At 37.2% G+C, this 13194-nt stretch overlaps 4 protein-coding genes across 11 annotated transcripts in view; 2 read left to right on the forward strand and 2 right to left on the reverse strand.

Moving 5' to 3' along the window:
* The first annotated feature begins 158 nt into the window (after nucleotides 1-158).
* On the forward strand, nucleotides 159-3847 carry LOC107274814 (rhodopsin). Of its 7 annotated transcripts, none has more exons than XM_025092103.1 (14): nucleotides 159-287; nucleotides 377-491; nucleotides 566-643; nucleotides 716-798; nucleotides 883-1056; nucleotides 1130-1318; nucleotides 1946-2202; nucleotides 2280-2518; nucleotides 2586-2692; nucleotides 2763-2869; nucleotides 2936-3083; nucleotides 3172-3282; nucleotides 3341-3504; nucleotides 3580-3724. In XM_025092103.1, the coding sequence occupies exons 2-14, from the start codon at nucleotides 425-427 to the stop codon at nucleotides 3722-3724; spliced, it is 1869 nt and encodes a 622-aa protein (XP_024947871.1). In that variant the 5' UTR covers nucleotides 159-287; nucleotides 377-424. The 7 variants fall into 7 exon arrangements, 6 of the variants coding, with proteins under 6 accessions (XP_024947871.1, XP_024947873.1, XP_024947869.1 ...); XM_025092105.1 differs by having other exon boundaries at nucleotides 179-303; nucleotides 1988-2202; XM_025092101.1 differs by having other exon boundaries at nucleotides 180-303; nucleotides 3580-3847.
* A 134-nt stretch (nucleotides 3848-3981) lies between these two features.
* On the reverse strand, nucleotides 3982-6501 carry LOC107274815 (rhodopsin). 2 transcript variants are annotated; one of them, XM_015754355.1, is made up of 6 exons: nucleotides 6261-6501; nucleotides 5746-6081; nucleotides 5403-5650; nucleotides 5065-5323; nucleotides 4830-4996; nucleotides 3982-4754 (listed from the first exon to the last, which is right to left on the reverse strand). In XM_015754355.1, exons 2-6 carry the CDS (start codon nucleotides 6073-6075, stop codon nucleotides 4616-4618), a joined length of 1143 nt encoding a protein of 380 aa, XP_015609841.1. In that variant the 5' UTR covers nucleotides 6076-6081; nucleotides 6261-6501; the 3' UTR covers nucleotides 3982-4615. The 2 variants fall into 2 exon arrangements, with proteins under 2 accessions (XP_015609841.1, XP_015609840.1); XM_015754354.2 differs by having other exon boundaries at nucleotides 6145-6472.
* A 138-nt stretch (nucleotides 6502-6639) lies between these two features.
* Nucleotides 6640-8211, forward strand: LOC107274816 (DNA replication complex GINS protein SLD5). Its single transcript, XM_015754356.2, has one exon. It carries the CDS (start codon nucleotides 7308-7310, stop codon nucleotides 7971-7973), a length of 666 nt encoding a protein of 221 aa, XP_015609842.1. The 5' UTR covers nucleotides 6640-7307; the 3' UTR covers nucleotides 7974-8211.
* LOC107274811 (multidrug resistance-associated protein 4) overlaps nucleotides 8043-13194 on the reverse strand; it is an 11001-nt gene continuing 5849 nt past the window's right edge. The window contains exons 11-15 of the mRNA XM_015754345.2: nucleotides 12006-12189; nucleotides 11579-11919; nucleotides 11159-11489; nucleotides 9446-11065; nucleotides 8043-9356 (exon numbers count right to left, since the gene is read on the reverse strand). Of these exons, the coding sequence (XP_015609831.1) occupies nucleotides 9276-9356; nucleotides 9446-11065; nucleotides 11159-11489; nucleotides 11579-11919; nucleotides 12006-12189 (2557 nt within the window). The 3' untranslated portion in view covers nucleotides 8043-9275. The remainder of the gene's footprint in view (nucleotides 9357-9445; nucleotides 11066-11158; nucleotides 11490-11578; nucleotides 11920-12005; nucleotides 12190-13194) is intronic.

Consider the following 13194-nt stretch of genomic DNA (forward strand, 5'->3'; position numbering starts at 1 on the left):
TTATGTTACGTGAGGTTCAGATCGTTATCTTGCAGACGCGTCTTTTTGTATGTGAATGTTTAAGAACCAGTGTACATATTCGAAATAAAGTGTAATTGAAACGTGTGGTTCTATATTTTACAGATTTAATGCCCTTTTCAATACCTTTTGTACGCCTTCTTTTGAATAACAATGACTGTCGTGGCTGCCGGTAAGATATTAATTTTGGTTCAGTTCCGCGTTTCGATATTTCAAATTGTTTGAATTGTTGCGTAAATGAACGATGAGCCGATCAGCTGTGTTCAATGGTGAGAAATGGTAGCTGTCAGTATTCTTTATTATTGTTTTACTTATTAGGTATTATTCTCAAGTTGATTTTTTGTATTTATTTTGTTAGACATTGTAGAAAGATAATTACGTGAGATTGCACTTGTGATTGAACATCATGTTGCTTACTCTGAGAGTTGACCAGAAGAAACATCTATTGTTTCTAGCTGAACAAACACCTCAAGGTACAAGAATTGTTTAATTTTTTATGGAATTTACTTTTCGATTGGGTTTTTTAATGATTGTCTGTCTTTTTTAGTGTTACAGGATTTCTGTAAATTGGCACTTGATTACCTGCAGAAGGGACCTAATTTCAAGCATTACAGTGCTGCTGGCCGTATGTATTTTATGTGATACAATTTAATGGTTTAAAAAGGGTTTTGAATATTTGTTTTTACTTTTATTCTAGAAAAACTGGAAGTAGAGCCTGATGTTATTAAGAATACCGTTGAAGCTCTTGTGAATTTAATAATTGAGAGCTGCAAATACAAGGTGTTTATAGAACATATATTTTTCAAAATTTTGTAATGCTCTTAGGTTTTATGAAAAAATTCATAAATCTTTATAATATTCTAGCTGAGTGACGAGGATTTTCGTGACTCCATTGTAGCACTTGGTTTTACAGACGAAAAGGAAACTTTATTGAAAAAATTATACGAAGTAAAGAAGTTAGAGGTATCAGATGCACTTACAAATATTGGTATAAAGTTACCACAATATCAGAATATGGAATGGAGATTCGACGTTCAAGTAAGTTTAAATTATGTATAATTGTTAATGATGAGATTAGTTTCATTTTTTTTAAATAACTATAAATTTCTAGATTGCCTCGAGATCACTTCTAAGTCAAGTAACACCTTTAATAACTTTGGATTTTATGCTGAAGAATACAGAGACACCCGATGAAATCGAGCACGTTCTATTACAAACTGATCCTACAAATTTACTTCACCTTGCACATGAATTAGAAATGGCTATGCAGGAAGGACGTAGTCAGCACATACGTAGAATCGTAAGAACTATAAAATAACTTTGTGTCATTTTATATATCTATCAACAAACATAATTCCAAATATAACGTGTATGATCTAGTACAAAACTGGATCTTAAATTAATTAAATAAATAAGATTTACGCTTTATACAGTCATATGCAGAATACCATTAAATGGATTATATTAAAGTATAACTGACATATGAATCTAGATCAAGCAGTGCATTTAGAGCTACCTTACATTAAACGATATATAGGGTAGAGACATTAGAAACAGATAAATCCAATACCTTTTTTGCATATACAAGTCTCACTGAGCTTCCGAAGAAGTATACATGCTATGCTGGTCGATGCTGAAGTGTCTCGATACACCTTGTAGATCTAAAATGTTAAAAGCGTCACATATTCTAGATACTAGGGATTAGAATATTTTAATAAATGGCTTCTTCGTATGCCTATTTAAGAAAGGGACAGTCCAAGAATCTTGTGCTGACTCGCATCACTTTTGGCACTGTAAATAATTAAATGTCTCTCAAATCGAAACCACTTCCATCTTTTTAGAAAAAGTGAACCCACTAAGTGTTAAAGAGTGTATAAGTAAGTATCAAATATTACAATAAATAATTAAAAAATTTTATTTCTCAAAGAACCATGGTAAACGATCAGAAGGAATGTGTATATGTCCACAGGATATGGAGATGGCCAAGGAATTAATCTCCAAAAATTTTAATAACAGTCATACAGTTAGTAATGAATACTCAACCACCGTCACCGTAGCCACTATAATCTCAGAAACATTAATTACGATAGGACCACAGGCAGCAAGACAGTGGATGCGTTACAATAATCAAACAGTTGTTGATAAAGTTCCACCTGAGATGATACACTTGATAGATTCACATTGGTAAATTAAATTAGATATACCAATATTATATCCTTAATTACCAATATTCTAGTATTGTATTTTATTACGTGTTTCAGGTACCAATACCCGCCAATGGATCCTTTATGGCACAAGATTCTGGGACTGGTAATGATTGTCATCGGGATATTAGGATGGTGTGGAAATGGGGTTGTTGTCTACGTATTTTTGATGACACCATCTCTCAGGACCCCGAGTAATCTTCTCGTCGTTAATCTGGCCTTCTCGGATTTCTTAATGATGATAATTATGTCACCACCCATGGTCGTCAATTGCTATTATGAGACTTGGGTTCTAGGTAATCAATGTTTTGCAATGTTACTTAAAAGCTATGACTCGTTTCATTAGTTCAACATTTCATCCAGGACCTCTTATGTGTGATATCTACGCAATGGTTGGATCCTTATGTGGCGGTGCATCAATATGGACAATGACTGCTATTTCGCTGGATAGATACAATGTAATCGTCAAGGTAAATTTTCGGTAACCATTTACGTTTTTTCAATTAATAATTAGTTCTATCATTACAAATATTTATTTAGGGAATGTCTGGAACGCCCTTAACCATTAAACGAGCTTTGCTTCAAATTCTATTAATATGGTCATTCGCCTTGGTTTGGACAATTTTACCAATGGTAGGATGGAACAGGTAAGAAAATAAAATAATATCCTAATTACTATAATGAACTTTCTATTCTTTAATTTTTTCTATTAGATACGTTCCTGAAGGTAATATGACGTCCTGCGGTACGGATTATCTTAACAAGAGTTGGGTTTCTAGATCTTATATTCTGGTTTACTCCATTTTTGTATATTACACACCATTATTTACCATAATTTACAGCTACTACTTTATCGTTTCGGTAATACGAATCAAGAAATCCTTAAGTTAATGTATTAGAAGATTAATTTAGTAATTACCTTGTGTTATTTATTTATTGGCATAAACAGACTGTTGCTGCCCATGAGAGAGGAATGAGAGAGCAGGCAAAAAAAATGAATGTGGCATCATTACGCTCAGGAGATAATCAAGCAGCTAGTGCAGAAGCAAAGTTAGCTAAGGTGATTACAATATTTAATTAATATAACTATCAGTTCAAATAAATTGTTATTATTCTAGGTGGCTCTAACTACAATTTCCCTTTGGTTCATGGCTTGGACGCCATATTTAGTTATCAATTACATGGGAATATTCAATGGTCAAATTAGTCCATTATTCACAATATGGGGTTCACTGTTCGCTAAAACAAATGCCACATACAATCCAATTGTATATGGTATCAGGTAAAACAATTTTTCTCTCCATATGAAAAATATTTTTTGTCCAATAAACTCAAATTACAAAATGTTATACCACAGCCACCCAAAATACAGAGCAGCATTGAAGGAGAAGATCCCATTTCTAGTATGTGGTTCAACCAATGAATCTGCAGCTGCCTCCACGACAGCAGCTGCAGCAAATGCTGATACAGCTTCGACGGGTACAGCAGATGGAAAAGCTTAGCCAGTTCATCTTACTGTTGAATCATGAGATTAGAAGCAAGACAATAATTTCAATCATATTTCTTCGACACCGATAACACCTAAAGAAACCTACAAATAATCATAGCCGCGTTAGTAACTTAATATAAATACATATTAATAAGGTCATTAAATATATTCATGAGTATGAATTAAAATCACCATGCTCATTGAGTATGTTCTAGGAGAAGTTTGTATGTAGCTTCCTAGTGTAAAATAAGATCAATAAAATAGGCAGGGTGACTTGCTTGCATGGTGTATTAAGACTTACAAAATAAAACACAGTTAGACGTAATCGCCAGGTTAGAACGACGATATGGCGTTTTTGTCGCTCGTATAGCGAAACCTTTAAGAACCGTTCGAGGGCCTCGTATCATGGACGAATGATCAACGTGCGAATATGTTCTATCGTTCGATTGTAAACGATTCGAATTGTGGTGAGAATCGAATCATAAAATCAAGGGTAGACAAACTCTACTCAGTCGATCATTAGAACTATACGTGAGGCGCGGTTGCGTTTTGTCATTCTTTTGTAATTATCGGACCCCCGCCATCCTGATTCCCATAAGCCAATTGACGCGATGTTTCAATCTTTGTTCTTGGAAACGACCTAGATCAATTGTATTCACGTCGCAAAATAGTTATTATAACTATATCTTCCTCATTGATTTTTTTCATAAGATTTTTTTTATATATACAGTCTGATGGATTTTGAGTATTCCAGTAGGAAGTATGAATAACAACTTCTATAGATGTTTTTTATCTCAGACATTATCATTACTGTCCTCCAGGTCGGTTCCATGCGAAATTCCATTAGCGTTGCCTGATTTTTAGTTCTCTTGTTCCTGTCATTTGTTTACAACTTTATGACTGTTTAAGCAGCAGATTTCTCGCTGTCGCTGAGCGTCGCTGTGCCGGATACCGTTGAGGTAGCATCGACAGATGGAGCCGACTCACTGGCACAAGCCAGATATGGGAATCTTTGGAAGAGAGCTGCACGATATTTCGGATGACTAAAACATAATTGATCATACATTAAAAAGACGTGATAATCGTAAAAATGTCTGGGGTCGTTAGAAAGGATTTACCTGATGCCATAGACGATGGGATTATATACGGCGTTGGCCTTGGCGAAGAGCGATCCCCAGATTGTGAAGAGTGGAGTGATCTTGGCTGACTCAAAGACACCAGCATAGTTGATCACCAGGTATGGGGTCCATGCCATGAACCATAGAGAGATGGTCATCAGGGCTACCTGTGAAATTTGATTAAAATTATAATTTATTATGTTTTTATAAATCATTTTTGTCTTTCAAGTTTTACCTTAGCCAGCTTGCATTCAGCACTGGTGTTTTGGTTCTCAGATGATCTTAGGGAGGCGACGTTCATTTTCTTGGCCTGCTCCCTCATGTTCTTCTCGTGAGCTGAAACAGCCTGAATTATGAAGAAGTAACTGTAGATGATGAGGAACAGAGGCATATAGTAGACGAAGACACTGTACACTAAGATGTACGATCGCGAGAACCAGTCCTTGTTGAGGTAGTCAGTACCACAGGCAGTCATGTTACCTTCAGGTACATATCTAAGGGAGATATATATATATATGTATGTGTATTTCGAAGCGTAATTATTTCTTTTAAATTACAGACACCCGGTCTTACCTGTTCCATCCAATCATTGGAGCAACCGTCCAGATGACAGCGAATAACCAGATTCCCAGGATCCTGAGAAGTGCTCCGTTGATGGTCAACGGTTTGCCGGCCAACCCCTTGACGATCACGTTGTATCTGTCGAAAGCGATCATTGTCATTGTCCAGATGGAACTGCATCCATACAGGGACCCCAGCATTGCGTATATTTCGCACATCAGTGGACCGAACACCCAAGTTTCGTAGTAGCAGTTAATTACCTGAGTAATATAAAAGTAGAAATGTCAAAATATATTTCCCTAGATCAGATGTTTCGAGTAATAGATAATTTTTATTATATCAGGTGGCACCGTACCATGGGTGGCGCCATGCAGAACATCATGAGAAAGTCCGAGAAGGCAAGATTGATCACGAGGAGGTTGCTAGGGGTCCTGAGATTTTTAGTCGTGGTGAAGATGTAGACAACCATACCATTGCCGATAACGGAGACCACACCCAGGCACCCGATCACGAAGCCAAGGATCGCGTGCCATAGGGGATTCATCGGTGGGAATTGATACCAGTGAGCATCAACCAAGTGGAGCATTTCCGGGGGTACTTTGTCCACCACCGTTTGGTTACCAAAACCGCCACCCTGGGCAGTCCAGGTATATGCAGAGTAACTTGGTCCCGACATCACAGACATGCTTGACTGTAAGAAAGCAACAAAAGGTATGAGAAATTTTTTTTTTCAAATTACTGTCTATTTTCTTACATTTTTGTAGACCAAAATTATCGTGTCGTACATGACACTTTTTCGAATACGATACAAATAATATTCCTCATGTGACACTTGATTTCTTGTCACAATCCAAGTGTATGGTTTCTCACCTTTTTTAAAAAATTATTTACTTGGAGAAAATCGTCCAGGAACGAACTAATCCAAGTAAACGGTTACTTTGGCGTTACGGGAAAGGGTAGCCACCGCGGATTGTCAAATTTTGCAGAGGATTAGGAAGAAAGAGAAAGAGATGGCGTCCGGAGCTACTTGGTCCACTGCAGGATGCGGCTCGAGTTGTCGTCCGAGTGTTCCGTTTAAATATGCACCGATCTCTCAAGTTGTAGGCCCCATTTGTACTCATGCCTGCCGTGTGCTCTATATACTTAACGTGTGTCTAAGTCTCCAAACAGTCTTAAGACGGTGCTTATTAAGTTACGACGGATTGAGGAATACCCTGGGAGTCCTGCACTCTTATAGACAGAAACCCTACGTGGGCATAACAAGAGTAATTATTTTAAATAGTGATAGAAGTTCCTTATAATATTTACAAACTCTTCTTCTCTCTCGATATGCTTATTTTTTGATGATTTTATCAAAATAGTAGATCCTTTTGTATAACATTTTTTTAAGAGATATTGGTAAACAGGGTCACCCCACGTGCATTTTATTTTTTAAACAAAATATATGGCTTTTCAAATCCCTCCAGAAATTATATGCTGGTTCCATGCATATCTTCTATGCCCACTGTACCCAGTAGCTATTAGACAGAACTAGCCATAAGACTGCATAAGACTAGCAGTTCTCTTTACTAGTGTCTATTCGGTATCAAGGGCAAGTCATATATGATGTTTCAATGCTGTTATATATATTTATTCATTTCTTACATAATGTATGTTATATGATTTTGGAATTACTTTTTTAATATTGATGTATAAATCATAATCAACTAGCATGAAGTTCTGTTTTATTATTTGAATCTCAATAATGCATAACAATGGTGGTATGGATGACCTTCTGGATTCCTTTTAAACATGTCGGTTCATTTAAAACATATGATACCCTAACCTACAGACAGTGAAGAAGGTATCTTTGAATTTGTAAGAACAATAGTAAATGGTAGTAGTTAGTAAGTTGTGTTGCTGAAATTGTGAACAGAAATGGAAGAGGTAGATGAGGTTGTTGAGGAGAATGCAGAATTTCTTGAAGAAAGCGACGAGGACGGTGGTGTAACGGCGCAGAGCGTTTTGCAAGATATTGAGAATGCTTGGTTGAATGAGAAATTTGCACCAGAAATTTTGCCTCATCAATCAGATGCTGTGGAATGTATGCTACAGCAAATATCTCACATGGAAGATAACATGAAAAGTCTGGGAAAGGGCTCGATGAAATCCTTAATTCATCAGATGGAAATCAATAGGATACGGTTTATAATATCTAGCTATTTGAGATGCCGCCTGGAGAAGATTGAGCAGTATGCAATGCATATCCTTACAGAAGAAGCTCAGCGTGGTCGTGAAGATGGGTACTTGTCATCTGATGAATTGCGTTTCGCTAAAGATTATTTAAGTAGTATAGAACTTCTGTTCAGAACCTTGGCACTGCAACACATGCCCAATGTTTTACAAAAATTTGAAATTGAAACTATGACCGTCAAGCCAAATATACATGCTCATGTATTTCTCAGAGCTAATAAAAGGATAACAGGAATCATAGTGCCAGGAACAGTTGATGAGGAAGTGGACTTTGAAGAAGGTTCGCAACACATTGTACAATACAGTGCAGTGGCTGATTTAGTAAAAAATGGTGACATTCAATTAATTTGATTGTTCCTTAATATTTCGTAATTTAAGATAAGAAAAATTTCATCATAGTAAAATATAAAACCCAGAATATTTGAGTGAATAATTTTTTATTGAATATTTGTTCTATGAAACAGTTTGTACATGTTACATCGCGACCGCAACAATGATCGCAATCTGTAAGCTTAGGCCCTAGTAAAAATATAATTTTCTTATGAAAAAGAGGGGCTTATGCTCTGCGCATCTCACATTGATCTATTCTTTGAGAGATGTCACATCTTACTGTAAGATAAAATAATGTTATAGAAAAATATCTGTGTAACTTGTATCTCACAAATTATACAGTTTGAGGCAATTTTTGTTCGATCAGTTCAATAAAATACATTAAGTAAATAAGCCATTTGGTGCTTTACATATGAACAGTATGAACATATTACAATATGAACAGTGCCATCTACAGATACAAAAAAGTGTGTAGAACACGTTCACTTCTTTGATTACTGTAATACATAAACACTCTTGGCATCTTATACTACACATCTTTCACAAAAGTTAAGTATACACATACCCAATTCGATGAGTAATAAACGTTAATGCTATATTGGTTCTGGTTTTCGGGCGCATATAATTTAAGTATATTAAGTTTTATCAGCTCCAACATAATTCATCTAGGTAACTCTTATTATTTGTTTAAAGTACAATGTACTGTGAATGTTTATACAAAATTGTTTTAGAGTACTGCACTATCTGAATATAATACTTCCATAGAAATCAAATTGAATGGTAAACTTCAGTTGCTGCAATACTCGTGTATAACACTGCATAGAGAGAAAAAAAGCGTAAAGTACAAACTCGCGCGTTTCAAGTCTTAACTGGATATTGTCATTACAATTGAATTTGTATAGATATAATTTCTACTAAAAAAAACCCGTATAAATATTCATAATTTATGTTAAACTGCAATTGTTTCCTTCAACATTTTAAAAGGAACTGTTAAGTACGGATGAGCTTAAGGACGTTCATAAGCGGAATAGTAGAGTTTTGATAAAGATATTCAGTATAATAAGAAATTAAACAAGATAAAAAAGTACTAGCATCAGCCCGACGTAGGAACGTTCCCTCAGTACAATTATTATTGATCATTCATGGCTATGAACGTTATATCACTCATCAATAAACAAGAATGCTGATTTCCTGTAAATTATCGATTATTGATAGCACCGATATCTTAAGCTTAATTGTACAACGTTCCAACTCGTACGGTATTATCTATTGAATTTTGATATTTACGAGTTCGAAGTCCACATTCTAGCATTTCATGAGGAATCATTGAAGTGTCTCCTGTATACTGACATTGCCATTACTTTGATGAACAGCAACTACTTCCTCGTGGATATTTTCGAATGCCTGGAAAATAAAGAGGAATTAAAAATGAGTTATATTATTCTGAAAGGCTACGTAGGAAAAGGAAAAAAAAAATTATTTTAAGGCAATACCTCTTTGGCAATTCTCTTTAATTGCTCTGTCATAACTGTTCCCGTCTCGCGGACCATATTCGAGAAGTACCCATTCTCGTTCTGAAGTAACTCATGAGGATGACCAAATTCCACAGCTTCACCTTGATCCATAACTAGCACTTTATCACTATCCATGATGGTGTTAAGTCTGTGGGCAACGGTAAGGACTGTACAGTTCTTGAACTTCCTCCTGATAGTAGTTTGGATAAGAGCGTCGGTGGTGGGGTCGACGTTAGCTGTCGCTTCATCAAGGACCAGGACTTTATTATTCCGCACTATAGCACGAGCAAGACAGACTAGCTGGCGCTGGCCAGCACTGAAGTTGCTGCCACCGTGATTAACTTGGTGATCCAAGGATGGAACAGAATTTTTTAACTCAACTTCCTCCAGCGCATCCCAAAGCGCAGCATCCTCAAATTTATGAAAAGGATCCAAATTATCTCTCAAACTAGCAGAGAAGAGCACTGGCTCTTGCGGAATGATTGAGATCTTGCTGCGCAGATCGTGTAATCCAATTTTCTTTACGCTCACTTCGTCCAGGTAGATATCACCGTCCAATTTGCCTAAATGGAACAAGGCCGAGATCAACGACGACTTCCCAGCTCCAGTTCTACCAACTACACCAACTTTCATCGCCGGCCTGACAATCAGATTGAGATCCTTCAGTACAGGAGCATCGGTGTCCGAGTAACGTAGATATAGATGCTCGAATTTAAGTTGACCCTTGGAAGGCCAGGTCGCCGGTGGCTTGTGCGTAGGATGACTTTCAAACGGACCTTCCTTCTCCAATTTGGTAAACTCCAGGATCCTCTCGACACTTGTCATTTGACTCACCATCTCAGAACTCTGTCTCATACCATGCTGCAGCATACCACACAATATAAGAACCTGGGAAATTGCCAGACCGACGTTCCCGGCGAAGGTATCTCCAGTATCTAGTAAGATGAAGCTATATGTCACGACGGCAACGAACACGTTCGACACTACATCCAGCCAGAAACCAAAAGCTGTACTCGAAGCTATTAGTAAGTAGGTAGCACCAGTATGAACATCCTGGAATCCATCAAAATCCTTGAGCACCATTTCCTGAACTCTGGATGCTCTGATCGTTGCTAAACCTGACATGGAGGAATTCACGTGAGAGAAGACGGGACTCTTTGTCACACCTTCCAGTCTCTTGATATTCCAAGCTGTGGCCATATATATAGTTCGGATCTTCCAATAGAAAAATCCCATAACGGATATTGGGAATATCGCCCACCAATTAATTATCACCACTTGGAGCAAAATTCCTGTCATTACAGCAAATACTTGTATGGACTCTATTATTGTCGACGGCAGAATTTCATCCACTGCTCCTATGTCTTTTGAAAATCTATTAAGTATTCGGCCAGACGAATGTGAATCAAAAAAATGCATGGGCGCTTTCAATATGCACGAAAACATCAAGTCGTGCAGATTTCTACTAGCGTTCATGCATATCCTGTAGAAGAAAATATTTCTCAAGGTAGTTCCAACGAAACTTAGAGCAACAAATGCTCCATAGATCCATAATGCAGTGCTTGTATCCATATAAGAAATCTCAATAGGTTTCTTGGTCTAATGAAAATAAAAAAAAATAATGAAAGTAATTAGCAATATCTAACAAATTTCCAATGAATTGTCATTCATATTATCAATCGAAGTACGTACTGAATTGTTACTTTGGAGTTTTTCTGGCAGCGGTAAACCTTCCGAGGCATCATTAAATATTGTAGACAATTCATCAGCCCACTCCGTGGTAAGGCTGGTAACACTTTCGAGATTGTTCAACGATTTTGTAGAATTAAAACTTTCTTCAGTGATATTTTCCGTAAAAGGAGAAATTGCACTAATAATATCCAAAGTGTCATTAAACAGATTATTTCCAATATTATCTCTTGATAAGATTGACGGTATTATTGTTGTAGAATTAAGTGAGGATTCATTTAAATTTCTTAGGAATTCTGTATTGTACATTAATTTTAGCTCTTCTTGTCTTATCCTACAAATAGATATTTGTCATACATTTCGTAATCAGATAGTATGAAATTATTAAGTTCAATTGAAGTAAGTTATATAAAATTTACTTACCAATACGCTACCCAATAATCAGATCCACTGCTACCAAACTGTCCGAGTACGAGGAACATAATGAATAGCATCACAGCGAAAATCGAAGCCCCAGCTCTGATATATTTCCAGTAAACAGATTTGGACATTTCACCCTTGGCCATCAGCTCTTCGGTTTCCTGAGGCTCTTCCTCGTCCTCCTCGTCATCCACAGCTGAGGCATAGGAAACTTCGGATACCAAGCGTTTACGGAGAGAAACTTCACTTGGTTTCTCCTCCTGATCTTCACTAGTGATAAGTTTAGCAATATTCACACTGCTCTTTTGCAATTCTTCGAACGTACCTTGATTTTCGATCTGGCCCTTTACAATGAGAAACGCCAATTAAAATACTATACAATTACATGATCCATTATTCATTCCTATTTTTTATTTATAAATGCACATACGTTATTTAGTATGACAATCACGTCTGCATCCTTTAAGTACTGAACCTGATGCGTAACCAATATTCTGGTCTTGCTACGTAAGTATCCATTAATGCATTGATCAAATAGATGCTTCCCCACATGCGTATCAACAGCGGAAAGTGGATCATCGAGTAAATAAACATCAGCGTCTCTATACACAGCTCTGTAATGATAAAACAAATTATAAACACATGATATTACGTAAATACTGATAACATGATGAGGTTTTAACTTATAGATTACATTCTTCAACAAATACCTAACACTTGTTAGTCGATCATGAATTGTTATCAATAACATTGAATTACAACCTCGTGATTACAGGCCACTTCCCCTCAGACCTGTTTAAATATTAACCTGCTATATAAGTAGAAAATGAAGTGTGGTCGGCATAAATCAATTTTGTGTTGCATTCGAAGCTCAATAAATTAAATAAGATTCTAATTTTTTATATTATTATATTATATTTTTTTATGACAAACGACTAAAGCGCATGCGCAGTAATGTGGAAAGGTCAATTTTTAAATTTTCTCCCTAACAATCCTGAAGAAGACTAAAAAAATGCGAGGACTGTATCATCTAGTGCGATAATCACGTAGATTAGCAATCAAACTTATTGCAATTTATTACACTGTGTGACGTGATTTTTCGAATCAGAGTCCCAAGGCAGCTCCGGTTACCGATACAGATAACGTTCTCGATTTCTGGTTCCCTTCGGGTCGCCACCCTGCTCAGAAGCTACGCTCTCGGGTTGACTCGTACAGTTATGTCAAGGCTCTCGTAAGATTTCGTTATTGTTTAGTTGAGGTCGAGGTGCTCGAATCTGCCGCGGGGAGATAGGCTCGACGTTCCGAGTTGCCCGGCAGAGGAGACGACCCGACGGAGACGTCTCCACGGACCGGCAGAAGCCCGGGTGAGATACCGGCGCCCCGCTGGAGATGGGCAAAGGGCTGTAGAGCGGGCGGAGGTAGTTTTGATACGGTTAAGGGCAGGAGAGGAACCTCCTGCCCGAGTTGAGGATGTGGTGCTCAGCTGTGGAGGATCTCCAGAAGTTACGTACCGATTCGTTAAGGAACGCTCTCGATTTGGTTTAAAGGGACGACTAGAAGGAGATGGAAGAGTTATCGGTTATAAGGCTCTCGACCAATCAGAATGATTAGTTCTCGGA

The sequence above is a fragment of the Cephus cinctus genome, unplaced genomic scaffold (genome assembly GCF_000341935.2).
Source record: "Cephus cinctus unplaced genomic scaffold, Ccin1 Ccin1_scaffold0114, whole genome shotgun sequence".
NCBI classification, from domain to species: domain Eukaryota; kingdom Metazoa; phylum Arthropoda; class Insecta; order Hymenoptera; family Cephidae; genus Cephus; species Cephus cinctus.